The sequence below is a fragment of the Plectropomus leopardus genome, chromosome 2 (genome assembly GCF_026936395.1).
Source record: "Plectropomus leopardus strain MGB_pleo_1.0 chromosome 2, ASM2693639v1, whole genome shotgun sequence".
Lineage (NCBI taxonomy): Eukaryota > Metazoa > Chordata > Actinopteri > Perciformes > Serranidae > Plectropomus > Plectropomus leopardus.
This window is the reverse complement of record NC_142177.1, coordinates 2,594,428-2,620,238: the sequence shown is the minus strand read 5'-3', so window position 1 is coordinate 2,620,238 and position 25,811 is coordinate 2,594,428. Positions and strand designations below refer to the sequence as shown.

Sequence of the window (25,811 nt, the reverse complement as noted above, 5' to 3'; positions counted from 1 at the left end):
AGAATCCGAACTTGATGCGCCGTCTCCCTGCAGTTCGCCCCCTGCCGCCAACATGCGCCAAGTGGGGCCGTATGCTAGCAACGCTCGTACGCTAGCAGCTAGCTACGATCTGCCGTCGTCTTTTTGCCGGTCATTTTCGGTCTAAAACTGCACGACTTCTTCCGCCAGTTTACTGCCCTATACTGCACCTGAAAATACCGCGGAGACTTGCAGTTCGCCGCTTCTGACACCATGTATAATAACGACATGGGACTCGCTGGACTTCTGTCGGAACGTCTGTATTCATACAAAAACAGGAAGTGCCCCCCCCCGTAGGCACAAAGCATTATGGGACGTATAGTCTAACAGTCCTACCATTACATGAATCTTTTGCGGGGTAAGGCAGCTCAGTGGGATACTGCTTTATGGGAGAGGGGGTCCCCCATGTTGCATTCTTTCGTGGAGTTCTCTACTGAGCTCTGCAGGGTTTTTGATCATCCTGTGTAGGGTCAGGAGGCAGCTAACTGTCTATTGTCCCTATGCCAGGGCGCTAATTCCGCCGCTGGGTACTCTATAGATTTCCGTATCCTGGCCTCTGAAAGTGGGTGGGATGAACTGGCACTTATGAGGGTATTTCTCAGGGGATTATCTGACGAATTAAAGCATGAATTGGCTACTTGTGATTAGCCTACGTCACTTGAAAGTTTGATTTCCCTAACCATTAGGATAGATAATCGATTCAGAGAGAGAGACAGGGACAGAGCAGGGATATTCCGCAGGTCTGCACAACCTCCCACTCTAAACTCCCTTTCCACAACTCCCAATGCCACTCAACCCCTTTCCCAGCCTCCAGTGCCCCCTGCAGTATCGGAGGAACCCATGCAGTTGGGAAGGGCCCGGCTCACCCCTGCAGAACATCAGCATTGATTGGAAAGGAACCTGTGCATCTACTATGGTCGAGCTGGACATTACTCACAAGCTGGACTCAAGCTCTCCCCCTCACATTTCCCTACCCGCCAATATCTTGTGTCCCCCTCACTCTTTCCAAATTCAGGTATTGATTTAGGGATTGATGACAATTTCATTGATAAATCTGTAGTCAACCAATTTGCCATCCCCCTCGAACCACTTGATTTTTCGAAGAAAGTTACGGCCCTTGACGGCAGATTAATCGCATCCGTTACCCATCGCACTGTTCCCATTTCCCTTTGCATTTCTGGTAACCACCACGAAACTTTCCAGCTCTTTGTAATCCCTTCCACCCTCACACCTCTGGTATTGCGGTTACCTTGGTTAAAAATTCACAATCCTCAAATGGATTCAGACTGGAAGACTTCAACCATTTCTGGTTGGAGCCTTTATTTTCATTCCCTCTGTTTACACTCGGCTTCTTCCCTCAATTGTCCTGCTTCCCATCCTTCAGCTCCTCCAGATTTGTTGTCATGAACTGTGGCGCAGGAAGGTAGGACCCAAATGCAAAACTCAGACCAGGTAGAGCAGCGAAACAAGGTTTATTACCAGCTGAGCAGTCCAGAGCGAAAGGCAAAAAACAAGGTCAAAAAACAAGCGAGGTTCAAACACAAAAAGAGCTACTGACAAGGCTGCGGACCGGAGCTGTAACATGGACGAGGAGAATCAACGAACTGGCGACGAGACAAGACACAAAGGGGGAATATATACAGGACTAATGGGGCGGGATGAAAAGCAGGTGCGGGAAACACAATCAGGGATCAGGTGCACACTGACAAGGAGGGGGCAGGGCAGACAGGAACCTGGAACAGAGACAGAGGTGAGTGATACCAAAATAAAACAGGAAGACAAGACATGAAACATGAGGGAGAAAACAAAACACCAGACAGACCGCAGACCATGACATTTGTTCACTGTGCCCCCTGAATATCATGATCTCACCACAGTTTTCAGTAAAGACCTTGCCCTGTCCCTACCTCCCCACCATCCGTATGATTGTGCTATTGAATTACTCCCCAGAGCCTCTCTGCCCACCAGCCGGTTGTACAACCTTTCCCGTACTGAAAAGGAAGCTATGGAGAACTACATCCAAGACTCCCTTAACGCGGGTCTCATTCGCCTCTCCTCCTCTCCGTTGGGCGCTGGATTCTTTTTTTGTTAAAATGAAAGACACTTTGCTTCGTCCATGTATTGATTTCCGTGGCCTTAATGACGTAACCGTAAAAAACAAATACCCACTCCCTCACATCGACCCTTCTTTCGAGCCCTTCTGCCATGCCCAAATTTTCAGTAAACTGGTTCTACGTAACACATACCACCTGATTCGAATTAAAGAGGGGGACGAATGGAAGACCGCCTTCAACACGCCCCTCGGCCATTTTGAATATTTGGTCATGCTGTTTGGACTTACTAATGCCCTAGCAGTTTTCCAGGCCCTGATTAATGACATTCTTCGAGACATGCTTAACCGGTTTTTGTTTGTCTATCTTGATGATATTTTGAACTTCTCTCATTCTTTGGAGGAACACAGACGCCATGTGAGGCTGGTTTTACAGAGGTTGTTGGAGAACCGGCTCTATGTGAAACCAGAAAAGTGCGACTTCAATTCCCCCTCAGTCAGTTTCCTGGGCTACGTCATCGAGGACAACTTCAACTGGACCCATCCAAGATTCAAGTGGTACTGGAGTGGCCTACACCATCCTCTCGCAAAGAGTTGCAATGGTTCCTGGGGTTTGCTAATTTTTACCGTAGATTCATCCGTGACTACAGTAAGGTGGCTGCTCCTCTCACCTGTCTTACCTCCGTCAATGCCCCCTACAACTGGTCAAGTGAGGCGGAGACCGCTTTTGTGAAACTCAAGCAAGTCCCTGTTTACCAGTGCCCCTGTACTAATCCATCCCAATCCTTCCCTACAGTTTGTTGTGGAGGTGGACACCTCGGACACTGGAGTTGGGGCGGTACTCTCTCAGCGTAACCTGAACACTCAGAAGCTGCATCCCTGTGCGTTCTTCTCACGACGCCTTTCTCCCACCGAGAGGAATTACTTTTTCGATTTGGACGGACCACAAGAACCTCGATTACCTGCGCTCAGCTAAATGTCTCAATTCCAGGCAAGCCTGCTGGTCTCTTTTCCTGAGTCGTTTCAACTTCACCCTCTCATATCGACCCAGTACCAGGAACACAAAGCCAGACTCCCTTTTGAGATTTCATTCCCCTTCCTCTGGTTCGGGAGACACTGAACCCATCATCCCTGACTCCTTTGTGGTGGGGGCCGCCACATGGGAGATAGAAGCTGTGGTGAGACAGGCACGGAAGGACGGATTGTGGGACTGTGGTGGTTTTGTGCTGTCTGGGAGTGTTTGTTACTGTGTGTCTGTGTTCTTGGTGTGTCGTCTCCTTGTTCTGTGTTGCAGGGGCTGGGCGTGGCTTCCAGGTGCTGGACCTCACGGCACACTTCCTCACCTGCTCTTCATCGGTGATCAACCCTCTGCCGCATATATACTGCAACTTCTCTCCTGTTCAGTGCCAGATTGTCTTTCCACCTTACCCGTGGTATATCAGCAGACTCTCATGAGTACTTTTTCCTGTGCTTCTAGTAACCGCTACTACTTTGAGATTTTTTGCGCTTATCATGTTTCTATGCTTGTTTCAGTACCTGCCACCTCAGAGCTCTGGCGCATCGCTGCCCAGCCCCCACCGCCTTTGTGTGTGGAACCTCGTCACTCACCTACAAGGATCTGCACCGCTTCACCAGCTCCACCATACCCTCCAGCTTCAGCAGCCCTCACCACCTACCTCGCCTCTCCTCCACTGGACTCAGTCCCTCAATACCATTCCCTTCATTCATTCCCTATGCACATTAAAATCATTGTTATACGATTTAACGGCTTGTCTGTGTTTGCTCTTGGGTCCTCTCATTTATGGTACTCGGTACCGCAACACAGACACACCAAACCATGTCGGTTTGGAGAACTAGTGGCAATGAAAGCACCCTGCTGTGTCACCTCACATTGCTGTGTCTCCATCCATCAATAACTTGCACATTAACACACCACACCAACAAGCAACTAGTGCCTGTGTGGGAGGAAGTATGCCTCCACAACAGCAGACAGTGGTTGTCTGTAATCATAATCCAAAAAAGGAAACCAAAAGGCTGTCTTGACGCTAGTTTGCCAGTTAGCATATTAACAACACAGTCCAGTGTGAAAGAACAAAGTATATTTACCAGCAACACAAACCATCAGGAAATGTTTCTCTCTAAAGAGCTTAATGGCTAAAAATAAATAAATAAATAAATAGATAAATAAAAAAGCTCACCTTAGCCAGTTGTTTACATTTCTTACTACTGTTTCTCCTCTCGTGTTTTTCAAGATTATTAGGATTTAGGGCTTTTTCCACCTTAATTTGATAGGACACATCGCGAGGGAGACGACATGCAGCAAAGGGCACAGGCCGGAGTCGAACCCGTGACCGCTGCGGCGAGGACTCAGCCTTGGCACATGGGGCGCCTGCTCTGGCGAGGACTCTGCCTCTGCACATGCGGCGCCCGCTCTATCCACTGAGCTACCGACGCCCCTGACACTCTTTTTTTTACTTACATCTTTTCTTAAAAAAAAAAAATAATAAATATATATATATATATATATATATATATAAAATATCAGTCTAATTTGTGCAGTGAGCACTGTGATTGGCAGTTAAACACTATGATGTCACCCCTAAAATAAGAAATTACTCTCTCCACCACTGGCTTAAGTTTTGACACACCAAAATTGGCCTTCAGATATAGTAACAAAGTCTCCTGGGTTCAACACTGCAGGAGGTCCCAAGGAAAATCATGTACACTGATGTGTCTAAAGAGAATCTTCATAAGTTATACTGGCTCACCTATGATTGTACTTTTGGAATTAGACAGTGTAGCAGCTATCTTGTGACTCTAAAGTTAATAGTTAATCTCAGGATGAGTACAGGGCTCCCCTTTTATTTCAATGTATAGATGCTGCAGATGATGAACAATCACCATGTGTTTAACGCTGTAGGTAATATGATAACATGTCAGGAGATAGAGCGGGTCGTCCTCTAATGGGAAGGATGGCCCAGCTCCTCCGGTCTGCATGTCGAAGTATCTTTTGGGAAGATACTGAACCCCAAATTGCTGCCAGTGGCTGTGCCATTGGGGTGTAACTGTGTATGAATGTGGGAAAGTGGCACCTTGTAAAGTAGCCTCGGCCACCAGTGTATGAATGCATGTGTGAATGGCTAAATGTGACTCATAGTGTTAAAGTGTTTTGAGTGTCAAACAACTAGTAAAGTGTTATGTAAGTACAATTCTATTTACCATTTACCACGATCAGCCATGCACCACAGGCCATTCTTTTTCTAGAGACTGACTGGACGGTAAATATTGGTTATGATTGATTGTATTTACATGCTAATGTGATTTTTGATTGTGAATCAAATTAAAGCGTGTAACAGACAAGGAGTGGATTTTTATAAGCTAGCTTTACAGTTTACAGGGATTTTTTTTTGGGTTGATGCCTAACTCTGAGTGTTGACTTTATGCTCAACTTCTGCGTAGCTTGCAGCTACTATTCATATCCTCTATCTTTTGCTCAGAAAATACTTGAGAATCTGCAGAGCAGTTTATATTTTATAACTTCAAATCAAAGTGTCCTTTTGATCAAGAAAAATGAAGACATATATACATATGAATAAATACACATTTAAATAACTTTGACCACTACAACTTATTTAAAGAAAACAGCTTTTATTGTTACACAGTTTTCAAAGTGTAACACTGTGGCTCTCTCACACAAAATCATTTGACACTGCAGAAAACATAAAGAGGTGATGATTTTCAGACTAGTTCTGTAGTTATAAAGGGTGTCTATCTTTGATGACTTCTACATGGTTTTCTATGTGATTATTTATGAGATGATATCCTCAGGCAGTGTAAGACACCAAATCTAAAAACATGTATCATGGCTGCGTTCACATTTGAATAATTCATTACTCATTTTTTCCACTACAACTGATTACAGAAATCAGGTGCTTAGGCTTTAATCCTTTGCAACCTGAGGAAATAAGCTTGATATTTTTTTCTTAATCATGGGAAAGAGGCAATGATCAGCTTAACAAGAAATGGCCCAACAATTAGCAAGAAATTTGTAAAAAGTTATGAGAAAATTATCTGAAAATAAGAAACAGAAGTAAAAAACAGAAGAAAAAATAGGTGCCAAAAATATATATTTATATGTTAATGTATGTTTGTTATTCTGTAACATAATTTCAAATATATCATGATAAGAATTAAAAATATAGTTTTTTGGACATTTTCCAGATTTTTTTGACAATATTTAATAATCCCTCCGAGCTATTTTTTTTTCTTGTCACCTTTCACTTATTTATTCCAAATTGTGGGATAATTCTTGTAAAGTTGCTTATTATCTTTCCTCCCATGTTCTCAAAAGAAATCAAACCAAATTTTCAGAGGTTTAAATGCTTGTGAAAGGCATCTGAATGCAGTTTAAGAAAACTGATGTCGACCTGGGTGTTAAAGGGTTAACATGGTTAACATGCCTACTGTAATTGCCTGCATGACCTATGTAACAGCCTCACAGTTTGAAAACCTCTGATTTAGGGAACACAACTGTCATTACATGCATAAAAATATATAATAAATAAATATAAAAAATATAAAGGAGAAGTATGGACTATCCAGAATGTCTTTTCAAAATGATCTTTGACAGCTGAGACCAAAACAAACAAAGTCCAAACTAAGGTCCGAACCAGGGTTTGCATTTTTGTTACATTGTGTGCATTTGATGCTGTTAGTTTTGCTTTCACACTGGAATTATGTGAAAGCAGACTCTATATGACAAACCCATATGCTGTCTTCAACAGTCACTTGAGCTGTTGTTGTTAAGCTATCCTCGTGTAGCTATCTCATCCTCTTAGAAAATAATTTAAAAGTGTGAACGGAGAGCGTTGTTTTTGCGAATGACTCTATGAAGTCGTCTCCTTCTCCTCATGCCACCACTCATTTTGTCATTTTGCGTTGTTCATGGACAAACTGAAACCTACTCCGTACATTTGTTACTACATAAAAACTCAACTGCTAATTTCTCCTTTGCTGTGATTGCGATCTGCTGTCTACTCTGATGTTAAACCAAATACACACTCCCAGGTGCCACACTACTCTTATCACTTAATGATAGTCTGCTAAAACTTATATAATTGGTCCAAATGTCTGAACAATCTAGAAAATGTTTTCACACTAGAAACAAACCAAACAGTGCTTTCATTTGATCAACATTGTGCTCACCTGTTTGTCGGACCAAGGTTTTGCTGCTTGAGTCCAGATGGTGATCCAGTTTACACATTGATTTTAATTCAAATAAAACAGATAAGTCAAAAATTTTGAACCGAACATGCTTGGCCTGAAATAGCCCTTAGATTTATAGTACTTCTGAATTCATAACCATGGACCTGGTGAGATGAAAAATGGCATGCTTTTACCTGCAATTTTGGCTGGATTGAGTGTTATATTCTGGGCTTTACTGTGTCACCTCTTATGCAAGTAATGGCCGATTTACTCAAGGATGATGAAACAGGTGTGGCTGGATGAGGGATTGACCCTCAAAACGTGTTTGCAAAAGATTATGTCACTCACTTGGTAAAAACAACAACGGTGTAGACATGTTTTTCTTTCTTTTCAGTTTTATTTGTAAATGCATCTTGGATAGAACAAACAAAAAAATATAATATATTCATATGTACTGAAACGTTAAGTTATGTACACATTTAGAGTTTACACAATAAATCTTCACAACCACTGATTTGTTTTAAGATATGGTATCAGAATCGTCTCTGTGTGTTTCCTGGATGCAGCCATGTACACTCCTGCATATTTACATACATTCATAGGATGCGATAAAACACCTGTGTTCACACAAGCATTAAAAATTCAAAAATTGAATGAAAGGAATGATGTACAATGTTGTATACCCCTGCTTGTTGTCGCTGTACACACATGAATTACACATGGACGGCATCGTCACACCCCTACATACACACAGCAAACAAAGTTTGAGAGCAATTACAAAGTGTGTCATGGCCTCAAAAGGGATGTTGTGACTACATTTCCCAGAAGTTTTTTGTCCTGGTAGTTCAGCACCATGGTGTGTAGTGTGTCCACTGATGTCACCTCAAAGTAACGCAACCTGCCGGCTGAGGTCGAAGGCTGTCAGGGTGTCTCCAGTAACAGATAAAGCAGAGTTGAGGCAGATTTTGTGTCAAGTCGTCAGCAAAATAACATTTCAAATAATAATAGCAGACTGAGACATTCAGTTCTGGGGCAATGCACTGGCTGACATAGCTTTCAAACTGTCACTTAACACCTTGTTACAATATGGATCACTGAAAGGCCCGATTTTCCAAACCACTTGACTCTCCAGTAAGGATTTTGTAGTACAGTAAGGCCAGAAAAGCAATACAGCAAGTAGATACACATGACTTAGCTTCATAAAAAAGATCACATAACACTGATCAAGGCTGATTGACATATCACTGTGCACTTAACCTTTTAGTTGCATTTCACATTTGCATTTCTTTTGTTGTTCTGCCATTCTCCTCCTCAGGTCCCAGCACGATTACAAAGTTACTATTAAATGCGAAACCAGACCCAGGGAAATTCTCTCTCCTAGGTCTCTCCTTGTTCTTCTCTAGGTCATCCCTAGTTCTGTCCTCGGTCTCTCCTAGTTTTCTCAAAGTTCTCTTCTAGGTCTCTCCTAGTTCTTTCTTAGGTCTCTCCTATCTCTCTTCTAGGCCTCTTTTAGGTCTTCCCTAGTTCTCACCTAGATTTCTCCCTGGTCTTTCCCTGTGCATCAACGCCAAGTTGAATAACAAAGGTAAACTCAACCAAACTGTCAGTAAACTGTGATGCAAGGCAGCAAGAACTAGGACAAAGCTTTCAGAACACCCTCACATGAGAAACATCTGTGGACCCCTGGAAGAGTAACTACTGTTCTGGTAGCAGCTAATGAGGAGCCCAATCAAATTCCTCGGACTTCCGAAACATTGCATAAGATGAGGAATGTCCAAGACATTGGCAGCTTTTGGGAAGATTAAAGGCAGTTGTTTTGATCCAGGTAGGATGGACACACAAGACTATTAGCAAAGCTATCACATAATCCAGGCTGAATGAAAATAAGCTTATCTTATCTTGTGCTGAGGCAGGCGATAAGGACAGAACAAACATAAGGAGTACAACATACTAAAGCACCAACAGCAAAAACATTAGCTGATTACAGACAGGATGCTCACTGTGCTGGTTTACTTTTGTACAATAAATTAGAACAATCACAGACTGCTGAAACAAAGAGCAAGGCATGCTTCCACTCACATATTCAAACTGACTTGACGTTGGTGCAAACATTTGCGCGCACACTCATGTGCGTTCACACTCACACTGTGCTCCCCTGGCCTATGTCTGTATGAGAGTGATCCCAGCATTCCCAATGATCCAGCAGGGCGTCAGTTTGCTGAACGAACTGTCCGGCTGTTTCTTGGAAAACGGTGGACTTTGATGTGTTTTGACAGATGGTCACTGCGGGCGAACTTTTTCTCACAGACCGGACACTGGTAGGGCTTGACACCTGAGTGGGAACGCCGGTGTCGGGACAGCTCGTCCGACCGGGAAAACCTGAAAGAAGAATATGCATTGTTTGATATTCAGCAAAGACAAATGGAAAAAGTCAGAATTGTGGACTTGTGCCACATAACTTGGTCTCGAGTCAGGAATCTGATGACCTAAGAGTCAAACTGACAAAATCAAAACAGACTTGCAACTTGACTTCAGCTTAACAAACAATCAGCTCAGTCCCCAGATGAAAATGTTGGCATTGTACATTGCTGCAAACCATAAATACATCACATCTGTACATTTCATACATATATCAACATTTCTACAGTAATATATGAGCTGACTTGTCACTGAGAGGTAGAGGGGATGGGTGATGGTGTGACACCTGTGCGAGTCATACAGGTGGGAGACCTATCAAGCTGCAGATCACTGTCTGAGACCAAAAAACAACAAAACCAGTTGTTCTTTAGTGAGTCATTGCTGTATTCTAGCAGCTTTTCAGTGCCCAAACATGGGTGTTTTTAGCAACATGTTGCTGCTTTTCTAGCAGGAATACAGGTGCAGAATTTTTATTTTTTTATTTTTTTAATTAAGACATCGCTGCATTTCCAGCAGGACCTAGGCCCCTAAAACCAGGCATTTTCAGCCAGACACCCCCCTAACTTTTCCTAACTATATCTAAGAGGTAAACATAACATGTTAACCACAGTGTTGTTGACATGTGAGGTTTCAGCATATCCACTGTATGCTAACATGCAAAATGGAATGTATCCTTTCATTCAATGTATCCTAACATTTTTCTGATGAATGAGTTGCAAAAATTACTCATTTCACTTTAACCTTTTGACTTGGGATGACTTGATATCCAAAAATAAGATTCAAATCAATGTCATTAAAGTGTGCAGCAAATCCTCTTGTTTTTCCTGACAACAGATAGAATTTTAGTCAATCTGACAGAAGCAAATCATGTTGCACAAGCAGGAGAAAATCCAGCACACTACCACACTCAGATATTAAAACATTCAAACATACTCTTGGCATTTTTTCCTTTCCCTGCTTGAGATGATCAGATGCTCTTTCAGATCACAGAAGTTGTATTAGCTGTAGCTAAAGGCCTAGGTGATTTGCTAAAAAACAAATAAAACTTGTCTGTACTCAGCTGCAGATCATTTGTTAGGCAAAACAATCATGACTCTGTAACACTATCATCATATAACATGGAAACCAAAAGAATGGTGAGTCTTCACTGCTGAAACTATGTAGTTGCTTCACATTAGTTTGGGTGTGACTAAAAATGTCACTACTTCTAATAACTGTAGTGTTTCTGCTGTTAAGCTTTGAGTTTTATTTAACTTTTGCTGCAGCTGTTAAAAGCTGAAGACACATGGAAACAGTAAGAGATTCCAAACTAGATTCAGATTGGATGAAATGCTGTTGGCACACCCCATCATTATGCTGTCAAAAAACATAAAAACAAAAAGCTTTCAATAATTTATTATTCCTGTAACTTTACCAACTCTTATTGTGACACATTTCTAATGGCATTAAATTTGGCGCATAATGACTTGCTCAAAACACAAAGTTTAGGGACTTGAACTTGCACCTCAAAGCCTAAAGATTTGCTTGATAGTGACCCCCCGAAAACATGGGGAAAATGAGCAACTTAAGAAATTACCTAAAAACAATTTGAAAAAAAAAGTAAAAAGTACACTAAAAATAATAATAATAATAATAAATAATAATAATAATTAGTAAAATAATTTTAAATATGAAATTATGATCATTTAAACATATTTTTTAATTTTTTTTCCAAGCATTTATTTATTTTTTTCATATCTAGTAATACCTTGCAATTTGCAGGACAGCATTCAGGATTGAACACTGTTGGTTTTTATGTTAATGTGTTTGTTATCTTACCAGATTAGACTGACTGGTCATATATACCCTCTTTAAAGGTTTGTTTTTTCACGTGACTGGGCAATAATAGCAGATTCTAGCATGTATAAGCATGCTTTAAAAGGGTTTAACTCTTTGAAACCTGCACAAATTGGCTTGATTTCTTTCAAAAAGGCAATGAGCAACAAAAGAAGAAATGAACCAAAAGCTATAAAGAAATGAATACGTATACAAAGTATAAGAAAATTACATGGAAGACAAAAAAACAAGGAACTAGCCTGGAAAAGGTGCTTAAAAATTATCACAATTTTGTAACATAATTTTAGATATGCAATTTAAAATGATTAATAGTTTTTCCCCCTAGCTTTTGGATTTTTTTCCCCTGGACATTTTCCCCTAACTTTAAAAAAAAAAAATCTATGAAGCTACCTTTTCCTTGAATATGTGGAAAATTTCTTGCCAAGTTGCTCATTGCCTTTTTTTTTTACGAATAAAAGAAAAGAAAATATCTCTGCCTAAATGCAGCACCAGAAAAGTGATGCCAATCCAGATTTGAAAGGGTTAAAAAGTGATTGCTAGAGAAGTCCTGCTTTATCAGTGTGTGTTCCTGGCAGAGATTATCCCGCTCCACGTGTCAAAGCAGCTGCGTACAACACATGCAGAAAGTGTTCAGTTCATGAGGAAACTATTCCTCTTTGGCTCCTCCGAGCAAACCACGACAAAAACATTTACATTTACAGTAAACACCCCTATGTGTTCTGAGGATATTCAACAGTTCTGAATTTGGCGAGTGACTCGTGAGGTAACCAAAGATGGACACCTTGATGTTTCCGCCTTCATGCTGTTACTTTGTATGTAGTTGTAGCGACTCGATTTGTCCTAACATGTACACAACACAAGGCCAGAGATGCTCTCACTGAGCTACACAGCATAATTACCCCTCACAACCAGGAATGCTTCACACATTGATGCTGCAGCTCATTTGTCTGTTAGTCATTTGGGTGAGTGAAACATCGCAGCAGGGTTAGCATGCGAGGCTACTTGGCTACAGCTGCAGCGATGACAGCTACACTGCTTCTTCCCGGCAACCTAGTTCTCTGAAAGCGCCTGTCCCCTGCCAGGCTCTGCGTCCCAGATGCTGCTCTGCTGACCTGACAAGATGATGAATCGATACAATCGCACCCTGTAATTAAGCAGCAACACATAAGGAAGGAGCTACAGTAAAAACCTCTGTCGTATGTAGATACAACAATTTCACAGCTATGGGTTAAAGAAAAGCTGCTGCAGTTACAGACATGATTCAATTGCAACATGCAACATCTGGCAGCAGTTAAAACAGGAGGAAAGTGCCAATACAACCATTCCAAGAACATCCAACACACCTTCCACAAACTCAGGGGTAAAGATTGAAACAAGCTGATGAAGTCTGCACAGGGACTCGAGGATTTGATTCTGTTTTTTACAGAGGTTCTGACCCAGTTCTATCTTCTCACAAGAGGACCAACAGTGCACTGGGATCCCAGAGGAACCAACACGTGTCGCATGTAAGGCTGGATGCAAACATTTAGCTATTCAAATGTTCGATAATTGGGCAGGTTTTTGGTTTTTAATTTATGGACTTGGATATTCGCAGTTTTTTTTTCAAAGTGTCATTTCAGTGTTTGTGAGAAAAAATAAATAAGAACATGTTAAATTTTAGATTTGTTGAAGTTCGTACACTGTTTGTATTTCACAGAGCTTTTCAGGTTATTATGAGTAGCTTGTAGGTCTATAATAATTTGTCCATGATAACAGAAATTATCACAAGCTGCACAATGTCACAAAAAGTCACTGAACCCAACACCTTGGGCGTTTGGAATGCCTTTAACCAGTCCCTCCAGGATTTCACCATGTTGCGATCTCAACAATTCATATGAAATCAGGCAATCCCTGTGAATTCTGCCAGCCTTGCAATTTTGTCAATTCACTACAACTTTACCCCAACTTTGACTCATTTCATTGTACAGCTGCACACAGTGTATTGATCAGACCAGCCCCTCTCTTTGTCTCTCTGTTTATCATGATCCTGTTGCTGCATCTGTCTCACACACAGTGACAGGAATGATAATTTTACTCAACATTTATTGAATGAGTCAAGCCATTTTCATTTCAGTGTGAGCAGCACTGCAATGCAATAGCCTGAGCTCCCCCGCAGCCCAGTCGTGCAGCACAGAACAGGAAAATTTTCATCTTCCATAGTAAGGACACTTATCATGTCAGATGCACATGGAAGTGGAAATTTAACTTATTTAGAACAATGGACACAGATTATTGTATTGAGTAACTGAGTATTTTAACCTTCCAAACAATAAAGTGTCACATCCACTGTCAAGCAGTCTGAGTCATCTAATGCTGAAACTCTGGAGCACGATGTCTCTCCTTCACCTGATACTTAAAATGTTAGGGGTGATGATCCAGGGCTCTCCCTCTCCTGACAGTGAAACTGTGAAGCACACAGCGTCTCTCCCTCACCTAACACTGAAACTGTTGGGGGTCAGGATCTGCACATTGACGGAAGCTTCAAGTAATCACTGTTGATCAGTGCCAAAGATACAGAGCCCCCCCAAAAAATGGTATTGGGGACAGTCCTAGTTGCATGCAGAATATATTTAGTGTAATGAAGAGCAGTCAGCATCATCCCTGCAAGATGAATGTGGGATGAAACTTTACACATGAACATAAAAGAGGCTACTAGCTCAGACAAATGTCCTATAAACTGCACTGTCTCCCACTACACTGCATGCACAGAAATCTGATCTAGAATCAGTTTATGTAGTTTGTAAAGATGGTCCCATTTTGTAAATGGTAACACCGTCACTACCACTCTGAAGTCTGAGGCTCCAACATCTGCTTTGGATCTGCTGCTGCGCCAAATCACAAAGAATCAGACAAACAGATATGATTTTTTTTATGTTTTTGTCCCTTTTTATAGTCCCAACTAAATCAATCTAAAGCAGTTTTCTTTGTTTCAAAAGAAATTTGTTTTCATTTCATGTCAGCTAAAGGTGCTTTCATTTAAACGGTTGAATAACAGATTTTGAATCAAACCCAAGAAGGCTTTAGTGCCGACTGATTTTCAGCAGAAACCAGTGTTGGTGCATCTGTAGAAGCAGGCAGGAATAAAAATCAGTCCATTCTCTGCAAACCTTCTTCTGACCTTGAAAGAGAGAGGTGCACTGCATCCAGTAAGTTTCTGTGTGTGTGTGTGTGTGTGTGTGTGTGTGTGTGTGTGTGTGTGTGTGTGTGTGTGCGGGCACGTTGCTCCCAGAAACCCCCCCAGGGACTCCCCAGCTTCATACTGCCAACAGTCAGCCTGACAGAGTTTAGTAACACAGCCTGGGCTTCATGATATTATACTCTCTTTCGAGACAAAATAGGCACCATTGTACTGGACAGCTATAACAGTCAGGCATTTAGATTAATGGAGAGTTGCTCAGTGAATACTGAAATACACAGTATGCTGAGAAAGGTGAAAGCTCTGTATGCTCAAAAGCTCTAAGTCGACTTTTAGAGGATGACACAAAGCAACGACTGTAACTAATACCTCTCAGAATACCTTTCTTTGACCTGTTTTGCCACAAAGGAAGATATACAGTATTTAACATGACTTATAGGTGGGTTTCCCTTAACTCTCAAACTGTGCAAACTGAAATTGCGAATATAAAATATGCCAAATGGAAACACGTCAATTTCGAAAAATTTTTATGCTTGAATGAGTATTTTATAACTTCAATGAAAACACTATTGGCCTTTACTATGGGCCTTGCATTGGAAATAACAGCTAGTGTGGTGGCTGCAATAGAAATAAAGCTGCCAATGTTTGGAACATCCATCACCATGCTTCTTGGAATGTTATCAACAGAGAAGAAGTCGCAGAACATCAATCTATGGAAACACAGTCATCTCGTAATTTGTGTTTTACTGACAGTTTGAAAATATTGCTTCAGTTTTGCACAAATCTGAAATGGAAACCCGCTTATTGACACTATGGCAGATGCAGAACCCTGCTGATGATGCAAACTAGTAATGTTGTCTTTATTGAGCAGAAATGAAAAACGCAGTGTTCTTACCATTCTTATCATTTTAGTTCCCTTTGTATGACCTCCACTGTTTGCTGTCTATGTCATCAAAACACCATCTTTGTAAATGTGAGCACCTTTCTTTGGGTGCCACCACTTTGTTGTTACAACACAGAGCTTTAAAACTAAATATAGAATAGACTATATATTTAATTTCAGGGTGGAATTTTTTCTTCAGCCCACTGTGTGTGTTTGTTAGTGAACTTTACTTTTGCTTGTGAACCCACCAAAACAGGGTTTAACCCTGTAACACCTGGATCGGCCACCGTTTTCTTTTTCTTTTTTTTTTGCCTTTCACTAGTATTTAAACTTCTGAAACTTGAGAAAAATGCTTTGATTCAAAAACAAAGGAAAAAAACATAATGAGCAACTCAGCAAGAAATGTCCTGCAAACAGCAAAAAAAATGTATATATATTAAAATATATATATTACTTAAAGTAATAATAATTAGATGTGATGAAAAAACAAGGGAATATGTTCCAGAGAACTGTTTTATAATTCTTCTAATTATATATTTAAAATATGTTACAGAAAAATAAATTAACTTTCTTGAGGTCATTTTCTTCTTTTGTTTCTTTTTTGCTATTTTCAGGTAAAACTTCTTAAAACGTTTTCTAAATTGTTGGTAATTTTTTTTGCCATTTCTTATTAAACTGCTTGTTGCTGCCTCCCTGAAGAACTTCTGGTTAGTCCAATTGCCCATAATATGGCATTCAGATTTGCCATGACCTGGGCGACAAAGAGTCTCACAACATTCAGTGTTATTATGGAGCACTAGAGATCCATAGCTCTGGAGACAGGAGAACGGTTCTGGAGTCTATGTTCTCACAATATATGAAGTGCAAAGCTGACCAGCAAAGCAATCCACTAAAAAATGAGCTGGGATATTTTGGGAGGTTGGTCTACCTGTAAGAGCCTTTGCACTGTACATTAGAAATCTACAGTTGCATGCAGAGTGCACAGTTCCCTCCCTGTTCCTCCAGCTCTGTGTGAGGAACTTCGACTGATCCCTCTCTTCCTTTTCATGCAGCGTGGCAGCCTGGACGTTCCTGGCCCACAGTCATGGTAACTATTCAACACTTTGTCTTTGTTCGCTCCACTTCCTCACTGCTGCTCCCTTCAAGTGATTGTGTGCAAAACTGAAACAGGCCTTTTTCTCCCCCTCTGTCAGCCTCTCTAACCCCCACTCTCTGCCACTTCCACTCTCCTCCTGTCTTTTCTGAAAAAAAAAAATATATATATATATATATCATATATTCTGTGCTCCTCATCCATTTGCTTGCTTCTTTCACAATTCGCAAACTTTTTTCCTTGGTCGGCCCCCTCATTTACCCCATCACACACACACACACACACACACAAACTTGGTTCTCACACACACTTCCATCCAAACTACATCCTGCCTTTTGTGTCCAGACAAGAGCCCTTTGTTAGTGGGAACACACAGCCTGGATTACTACTGGACAAATTTCTGCAGCTCCCTTTTTGTATTAGAACGTACACAGCATTACAAGTACAGTACATGATGGTGGCGGGTTGCCAGCTCGTTGCTACACAGTTAAATGGACCAACACAAAGCTTTTAAGAGAGATTATTGATCACTCAGTACCTGCATGCAGACAGAGGCTTTGAAATGATTGAATGTTTAAAGAGGAGGCTCCTCTGACACTGATCTGTGCAGGCTGTGGCAGCTACATGCAAATGACACACCGGCTTGCTGGCTGGGTTTGACTAACGTGTTCATGCAAGTAAATGTCAGCATACCATATGCATAGATCAATGTACGCATGCAAAACACATCAAAACACGCACACGCACACGCACACGCACACACACACACACACACACACATATACACACCATGTTAGCACTTGCCTCTGACTCACAGGTCTCAGTACTGAGTGTGTGTGGAGCATTTAGACCCCCCAATGATCTAGTACTAGGGCTCATATCTGTCCTTATTACATCCCCTGAGGAATTTTTTTCAGCGCACTTTGTTTGTCTGTGTCAGCAGGATTATAGAAAAAAAACTACTGGCCTGATTTCTGTGAAACTTGGTGAAGGATGCAGTACTGGCCGAAGAAGAACCAATTGCATTTTGATCCTGATCCAGATGGTTGTGCTTAAGCACAAAACCCCTTGATTATGGTTAGAAAAAGGTTATGTTTTGGCTTAAAATACCCACTTTGGGGGGCACAATCACTGCTAGAAAAACAGCAGCGGGTCGCTAAAAGAAAAAATGATTTTGTTTGCTGGTCTTAAACAGTGGTCTGCAGCCTGACAGACGTCTTGCTGTGCTGATATGCCATCCACTATCGCCTTCATATCCAGATGGCAGTCAGCTCTACATCACTTTACAAACAGTCGGTATCACAGTGTTCGAGGATATTTAGAAATCCCAAAGGTATAGTTTTTTTAATACCGTCATAAATACAAATGCTCCTCTTTCTGTTTGACTCATTGTTTGTAGTGCATAGTATGCACCACCAGAGCTCAGTCTCTAGCCTCAACTGATGCAACATGCAGCTGAGCTGAAATACACAGAGACACCTAGTGGTGGAGGGAGAAGTTACTGGACTGTAAACAGCCAGCGGCCAGCAGGCAGAAAGACTTTGGGGAATAATGGCATGTTTTTACATCTAACTTGGTGAATTAAGGATTTATTTGGATCAAACCGGTGCTGGTGATTGTTGGAACAGTGGACTTACTAACTAGATTACTATCCAGAGTAACCAAGAGGATTTGGGTGAGTTTTGAATGAAGTGTGTTTTATGATGAGTTAACTAGACAAGAAAGCTTTGTCAGTCTTATGTGACTGAGAGAAAGTTGATTCAAAAGGTGTGCAGCTGTATTTCTCGTTTCTTTTGTGTATTTATTAATCTGAAAAGCTGGACAAAAAAGGTACTGAAACTTATACCATCATATACCTATACCCCAGTGAAATTTAATAAAGATATGAAATATTATATACCCCCCTCAAGCCTAATGCAAATGTAATGTATTTGTGGTTTACAGAAACGTAGCATGCTAACATGGTGATTGGGCTGCTAACACAATCACAATCCTTTTTCTTTGTCTTTTCTAAGGAGTCACTGATCAGGGGCCACCAGTCAGGGGCAACCGGTCAGGGGCCACCGTTTAAAGACAATATGACTGAGGAAGTGAAACACTGCACTTATTTAACCAGTTTGATCTCACTGGCTGACCTGGTGTCCTCAGGAAAACTGCCAGCTCAACACTGGCAACACACACACACACACACACACACACACACACACACACACACACACTTACAGACTGATAAATGTAAAAAAGTGTCTAACTTTAATGAGTAAAGAAATTGCCTCACTGATACAGTCATTCAAGTTCTCTCCATTACACGCAGCAGGTTCCAAATTAGATCTTGCTGCTTTATACTTAGAATACACAAATACACACACACACACACACACACACACACACACACACACACACACACACACACACACAGATACTGCCCCAGCAACTGCACAGCTGTCGAGTCTCACCAGGAGGTGCCCATGTTGTGTCCATGTGACTGTGGCCCTCATCCTCCGTCCCAGATTTAGTTTACACTCTCAAAAAAAGACAGCCCAGCTATTCTTGCACTGATATCTCACTGCCTGCCACCAAGTATGATTGTGTAAGCCAGCCTGTTTATGTTGCCACCACATCACATCGTTCCAATTAACACTTGGGAGGCTTGCATGACAGCCTTTAAGATGTCTACAGCTCCAGGGCTCCGTGAAAAGAACTGCTGTAGCTCGACTTTTCTATTGCAGATCCGTGAATAATTGTGAGTTCTGTCTCGTTGCTAACTCCACAAACACAGACCCAGTGCAGCCTTGCTTGCATTGTAATGAACCTGATTAAGAATAATGACATTCATGTTGTCGAGCTGCTTCTCTTAATTTTGGGTTGACTGGAGCTTTAGGGGGGTTGAGGGAGAAGGAGGGGTTTGTCTAAGTCCCCTCTCCAGTGCTACAGGATGACCCTCAGAGCGACAGGTCAGATCAAATGTCAGTTAAAATCTGTACCAAACTTGGCTCCATTGAGCAACATGACACCATGCACAGCACATGCACATGCCCCACTGACATATCATTACTGCAGCTTCCAAACAGGCAGCTATGACAAATAAAAGATAACTCTTTGAAACCTGGTGCTACTTTAAGATGCCTTTCACAAGGATTGAAACCTTTGAACCCTAAGCAAATTGGTGTGATTTCTTTAAGAAACATGGGGAAAAAAGGTGGCAACATGGCAAGAAATCATCTACAAATTGCAAGAGAGATAGATTGAGAAAACTATTTTTTAAGCTGGGGAAAATTTCAAGGAAAAAGAAAAAAGCTAGGAAAAAACTTTCTTTATAATAAGTATAATTACATATTAGAATTATGTTACAAGGTCGGACTCAAGGGTTTTTGCAGAAATTATAGAAACCATTGAAATCTCTGGGAGTTCAATATAATTTTGACTTAAACAGATAAAAACTGTGGACAAATGTCTGAATTGAGGACACTGGATTTGAATCGTATTAACATATTCAATGATTATCATTTAACTTCATTGTATTGTGCCTCTTATTATGCAAGTGCAATGCATCCTTTTTTTTCATTAATGGACATGGTTATGGTTATTGTTACTTTGTAAACTTACTTATTGAAAAATATTTAATTTTCTTTACAGTAATCCATTTGCCAAACAGCAGGGGATTTCACAAATCTTAGGTAGACTGAAAAGAATTTTAATCAGAATAATTCCAATAAATATAATTAACAAAGAAATCCTGGACAGCAGCATGTAAAGCTCTTTGTGCAGACGATTTAAGACATTTTTTAAAGTTTTTTTAGTATCAATTTAATCAGAATAAATGGACAAAACAGTTAATCTAAAAAATGTTACAAAATTGTTGTAACTTTTTAAAGTGGATTTTTAGGTAATTTTCTTGTGCTTTCACGCTAATCATGCTAATGCTTGCTCAAGTGTGCTGTTATTGCCCAGTCGTGTGAAAAAAACAAACGTTTAAATAGGCTTCATACAAGTCATATACTGTATATGAGTCTAATCTGGTGAGATAAGGAACACATAAACATAAAAATGTACAGGGTTTAATTCTGATGCTTGATGTAGTCAGCCTGTAATTTCAAGTGCACAAAGCAGCACATTGATTGACACAGTAAGCAGTACCCACCTCCATCCACAGCCCTGCCAGTTGCAGGCGAAAGGCTTCTCCCCCGTGTGCCTCCTCAGGTGGGCCTTCAGGTGGCTGCTCTTGGTGTACATCTTGGTGCAGCCGGGAAAATTGCATTTGTGCATTTTGATAAGATCCGCCACTGGGTTCTTCTGGAACTTCTGACCTCCAACGAGAATTCCTGATCCCTGGCTGGCTGAGCTCTCCCCGAGCCCAAGAGGCTTGGCCGCGATGGGTACTGGGGCGATGCGTACAAACTTGGAGGAGATGTTGAGACTGGGGGAGGGCAGGATGTGGGGCACCAGGGCAAAGGTCTGACCTTGGATGTTGACGAGTAGCTGCGTAATTTTGATGTCTGATGGCGGGGCGGGCAGCGGGGGCTGGGCCGCAGGGGTGAGCGGTGCGACTGTGGGCTCCTGCTTGATGTGAAGGGGCTGGATCTGCAGGATGACCGGCATCCCACTGCTGTTTGTGCCACTGTCTGCTGACGAGGGTTTGCTGGCTGAGGCCTTCTTGGCCCCTGTGCTGGACTCATGTGAGGAGTTAACTGATGAAGTTTTGGTCTCACTAGAGGCAGCAGTGGTTGGGCCAGCAGTGCTGGCAGTGGGGACAGTCTGGTCTGAATACTTTGCCTCTGGCTCCAGCTTAGGCTCAGGGGAGGCATCCCTGCACCAGTCCAAGCCAACCTCTAAACCAAGAGCCTCCTCCAATTCTGCTCCCAACTCTGAACAACCCTCCCGGGTCTCCTGCTTCATCGTTACCACCTCCATATTCTCCTCCAGGAATTCTTCGATCTCTTCCAGTGTGGGCTGGAAGGACACCCCCAGCTGCTCCTCTGTCTCCACATTGGACCAGGGAAGGAAGTCAAAGTTCTCCTCCTTAATGGGCTCGCGTTTGGAGGGCTCATCTTTCCGTGAGTCCCAGAAGAAAGTGGATAATGGGACAGGAGCTGCAGACCCTGCCGGTACACCACTGGTACCTCCCAAAGAGGCCTGGGACAGCAGGTGGTCAAGGATGCTGTCCTGACTCTCAGCGCTGGAGTTGCTGCCGTAACTGGAACTGAGCACCTGGGAGTCCGGGCTGGAGCAGGACCGAGGGCTAGACGACTCGCTCAGGTCGTCCTCTGAAAACGGTGACGGCATCACCTGGTAGGAGCTCAGGTCCGTCACCATGTCAGAAAGCCGGTATGCCTGTGGAGAGTCGCTGTAAGGAAGAAATGTCCCCTTGCTCACTAGGGAGTTATCCACCATCCCTGGACACTGCCAAACGCCTGTCTCTGCTTGGACTAAGACTCTGTCTTTAGGAAGGATTTGTGAGATAATTATTCCTAGTGCTGCTGGGAAAGTAACGTCAAACAGACCCGGGTCACCAAGGCCACACTTCCCACTGCGGTGAGATAGTGGAACACCTGGTGCGCTCCCTCAGTGAGCGTCGGGAAACACTCTTACAATCCAAGGTCTCCAGCCAGGACACAGTACGTCTAAACACAAGTAAAGAGAAAGACACAAGTCTGTTAATATTCACCCCAAACCTGCATTCTGCTCACATGCAAAAAGACAGACTCTGACTCTGAAGCAACAGTGTTACACGATTGCAAGTTTGCAAGTTTTCTTTTAGTTCCCAGGATGTTCTTTCTAAAGTTAGGGTAACATTCTCTATAAATATCAAAAAATGTTAAGTTTTTTTTCTTTTTTAAAATATATCACATTACATTACATTTTCATTAAAAATGTGTAATTTCTGGCCTCAGTAATATATTACGAATGTTGCTTTGAAAATGTTCCTCCTTCAAGAAACATTGTGGGAACGTTTTATAAAAGAACAGTCTATGATCTGTCACCTCTCAACATCACCAAAACATCCCCAGAATGTTGCAGTCATAACGTTGCGTCTAAGTCAGCATGTAACCTTATAGGAACATTATTTGAAATGATAAACATCCTTATAATGTTCTTGGAACATTTGATTAAAATGTTTTCTTTAAAACATAATTGCAACTTAACTTATAAGTTACATTAGCCACTGCTGTAGGAACTTTTCCTGCTTGCTGGGTACTTCAGCCCATGTAACTGAGCACAATGGCTTGATTTCTTTCAAAAATGTGGGAAGAAGGCAATAAGCAACAAACAAAGAAATGACACAAACATTTTCAATAAGTTAGTAAAAAGTATAAGAAAATTACCTGATAATTAGTTTTAAAAAATAAGTTAATTAATTTAAAAAAAACAAGAAATGGCCTTAATTTTGACATAATTTTAATATTTAATTATGATAACTACAAATATAGTTTTTCCCTAGCTTGTTTGACACAGCTCTTTGACCTTTCCACCAAACTTTAAAAAATTGCAATCTGAGGGACATTTCCTACTAAGCAGCTCGTTGCCTTTTTCCCCAAATTTTTGAAACAAATTGCACCAATCTGCTCTGGGTTCAAAGGGTTAAATACTTGTGACAGACATCTGAAAGCAGCACAAACAAAGTGCTGTCGCTCCAAGTTTCAAAGGGTTAAGTGACTGATAGCTTACTAGAATATAAAAATCTGTCACTTTTTCAGCCCTCTAGATATATTTTGCGGCAATAAAAAGACCTCGGACATTGGCTTTTAAATAAAACTGATGTGGACAGTTCTGAAGTTTTTCTTTCCTATAAATTACAGCTGAAAAAGATAATAAAGCAGTAAATGTTATTGGAATACTTAACATTTAAAATCACAATCACCATTAACGATGGTCAGTCTGTGTACATGCAAATCCTTAATTGCTGCAGGAGCATTTTGCAGGTTGACAGTTGTAGGTGAGTGTCACTTGAAGAGCAGCCATGTGACAATATGAGTGACAAAAATATGAACTTAATGACATCACACAGATGACACTGAGTCACTTTTTATCTGCTGCATTACATGTCTTTATTTTCTATGATATCATAACAAGGTTATCAATCAAGAATTATTTTTTTATGTTGGCTTATACAAGTATCTGGCAAAGTGTATGATTTAACCCTTTTAAACCAAAATTGACATCACTTTTCTGGGGCTGTGCTCAGAGGCCTTCACAAGTAATTAAACCTGGCAGAATGGTTTGTTTTTTCCTTTTTCCTTTTTCTGAAGTGGAAAAGAAGGCAAGGAGCAACTTAACAAGAACTGTTCCACATATTACAAGAATTTAGTGGATTTTGAAAATATATTTTCTTAAAAAGCTAGGAAAAAACGTCTGAAAACATGTACATTTTTAAGAATCAATACATATTTGAGATTATTTTTAAGAATTATTTTTATTTTATGAGCACTTTTTCAGTTCATTGGGTTCTCTCTTACTTGTTTCCCCCTTTTTTGGTGGTAGTTTTCGTGTACTACTTACATTGTCTGCTATTTTTGGGGTCATTTTCTCATGTTTCTGACAGAAATTAAGCCACTTTGCTCAGGTTATATTAATTTTAACGCCTTTTAGGTCATTTCCTTTGGGGCCACTCTTGTTTTTTTTCCCTTTATTCTTTTTTAATATATTTTTGCAAATTTGCAAATTTTTGGGTCAGTTAAGTTGCTTATTGCCGTTTTCCCATGTTTTTGACAGAAATCAAGCCAATTTGCTCAGGTTTCAAAGGGTTAAACATCAGTAGGTTGCAGTTATGTCTCAGCAACAATGAGAGGAGTTGTTAATCTGTTTTTAAAAATGTCCTGGTACACACTTCATAAGTAGGTTATTTTCTTGCGTCGGTCATTCTCAGCCCCCCCCGCCTCTGTCCGCCCTCCCTGTCCGGGGCCCCTGCATGGTCTGAGTGACCGGGAATAAACCCGGCCACCGGGGGAAAAAAACACATGATTATCAGACAGCACCGCGTGGGGCAGCCAGGAGCAGCGTGCGTAAATCAGCTCGGCTTGTTTACGGGACACGTAAAGAGCAGTGAATCAGTCACAGCGCCGCCTCTCAACTTTATGCAGAGGAAGATTTTAGACAGCAGCCTTTAGATTTATCATTAGACAGCAGGCTCGTGCGTTACTGTCGACTCCTGCGGGCGCGTTTTGATTCACCTCACGTGTTCTCTGAGAGGAAAGCTTCTTCTTTTCTAATTATCTTTTTTTCATGAGCAACTTAACATTTCTTAAAATAAATCAATAATACGTCATCTTTTTTTAAAGCATAAAAGTAATCAAATTTACATAATTTTACTGTTCCACACCATCATAATTTGCAGGGAGTGTGGGTCGGAGAACTTAAAAATCCTGTCATATACACAGCTGCAAACACAAAACCAAAACTAATTCTAAATCCATTCATTTCCATTGTTGTTAGACTGCAACAGACCTCATCTGACAGTCCACAACACGGATTGCGCGCTGTTTTGCTGCCGTCCTCTCCCGCGGCGCACAACGCATGAGTAGACGCGCGTCTCCGCTCTCAACGTAAACATGTTTTCGTCCTGCCTGCTGCAGCATATGGCAGCGAGCGGACACACGCGCCCCGCAGCCTGTCATTACATAAAACAAACCTCCAGTCTTACCTTGTTCACTCAAATCAAATATAATCCCACTGCAAGAGGCGCGAGGAGGCTTGTATTTCTCCGGTGCATCGGTGTGTTTTCAGAGCAGCTTTTGCCCTTGAGACTCTCCACGCAGCAGCAGCAGCGTTCGCACTGGACTGAGGCTCGCTGAGTTGTACTATATGACCGTCACATGACTGCCAGTGTGTTCCAGGGTTACTGTAGTGAGAAATAAGAGGCTGCTGATGAAGGCTCGTCCCCGCTCTGCAGCCTCATTGGTCAGTTGTGGTGGGCTGGGGGCGGGTCTTTTGTGCTGTCACTCACAGACTCTACTGCGTGGAACAACATGTGGGAGTCCCAGTGAAGGACGGCAGCTGAACTGAGAGCTGTGCACCTGATAAAGAGCAGTGTCTAGGGACATCATAAAGTGTGTCAGATGAATTCATGTTTTCATCAGAAGACACAGTTTAAAGGGTGAAATTTAGAGTCTTAAAGTTCTGTGCACATGGTTTTCAA

General features: G+C 41.5%; 1 protein-coding gene across 1 annotated transcript; it reads right to left on the bottom strand.

Moving 5' to 3' along the window:
• Positions 1-7,644: 7,644 nt before the first annotated feature.
• On the bottom strand, positions 7,645-25,513 carry klf15 (Kruppel like factor 15). Its single transcript, XM_042496567.2, has 3 exons — positions 25,317-25,513; positions 20,820-22,299; positions 7,645-9,652 (listed from the first exon to the last, which is right to left on the bottom strand). Exons 2-3 carry the CDS (start codon positions 22,067-22,069, stop codon positions 9,484-9,486), a joined length of 1,419 nt encoding a protein of 472 aa, XP_042352501.1. The 5' UTR covers positions 22,070-22,299; positions 25,317-25,513; the 3' UTR covers positions 7,645-9,483.
• Between the last annotated feature and the right edge of the window lie 298 nt (positions 25,514-25,811).

What these genes read in the sequence shown, in the direction of transcription:
- klf15 (XM_042496567.2), bottom strand. Translation starts at nt 22,069, where the DNA reads ATGGTGGATAACTCCCTAGTGAGCAAGGGGACATTTCTTCCTTACAGC. An exon ending in TGGCAGGGCTGTGGATGGAG is followed by an intron (nt 9,653 to 20,819) that starts GTGGGTACTGCT and finishes TTCTTCTTTCAG; the next exon opens with GTTTTCCCGGTCGGACGAGC.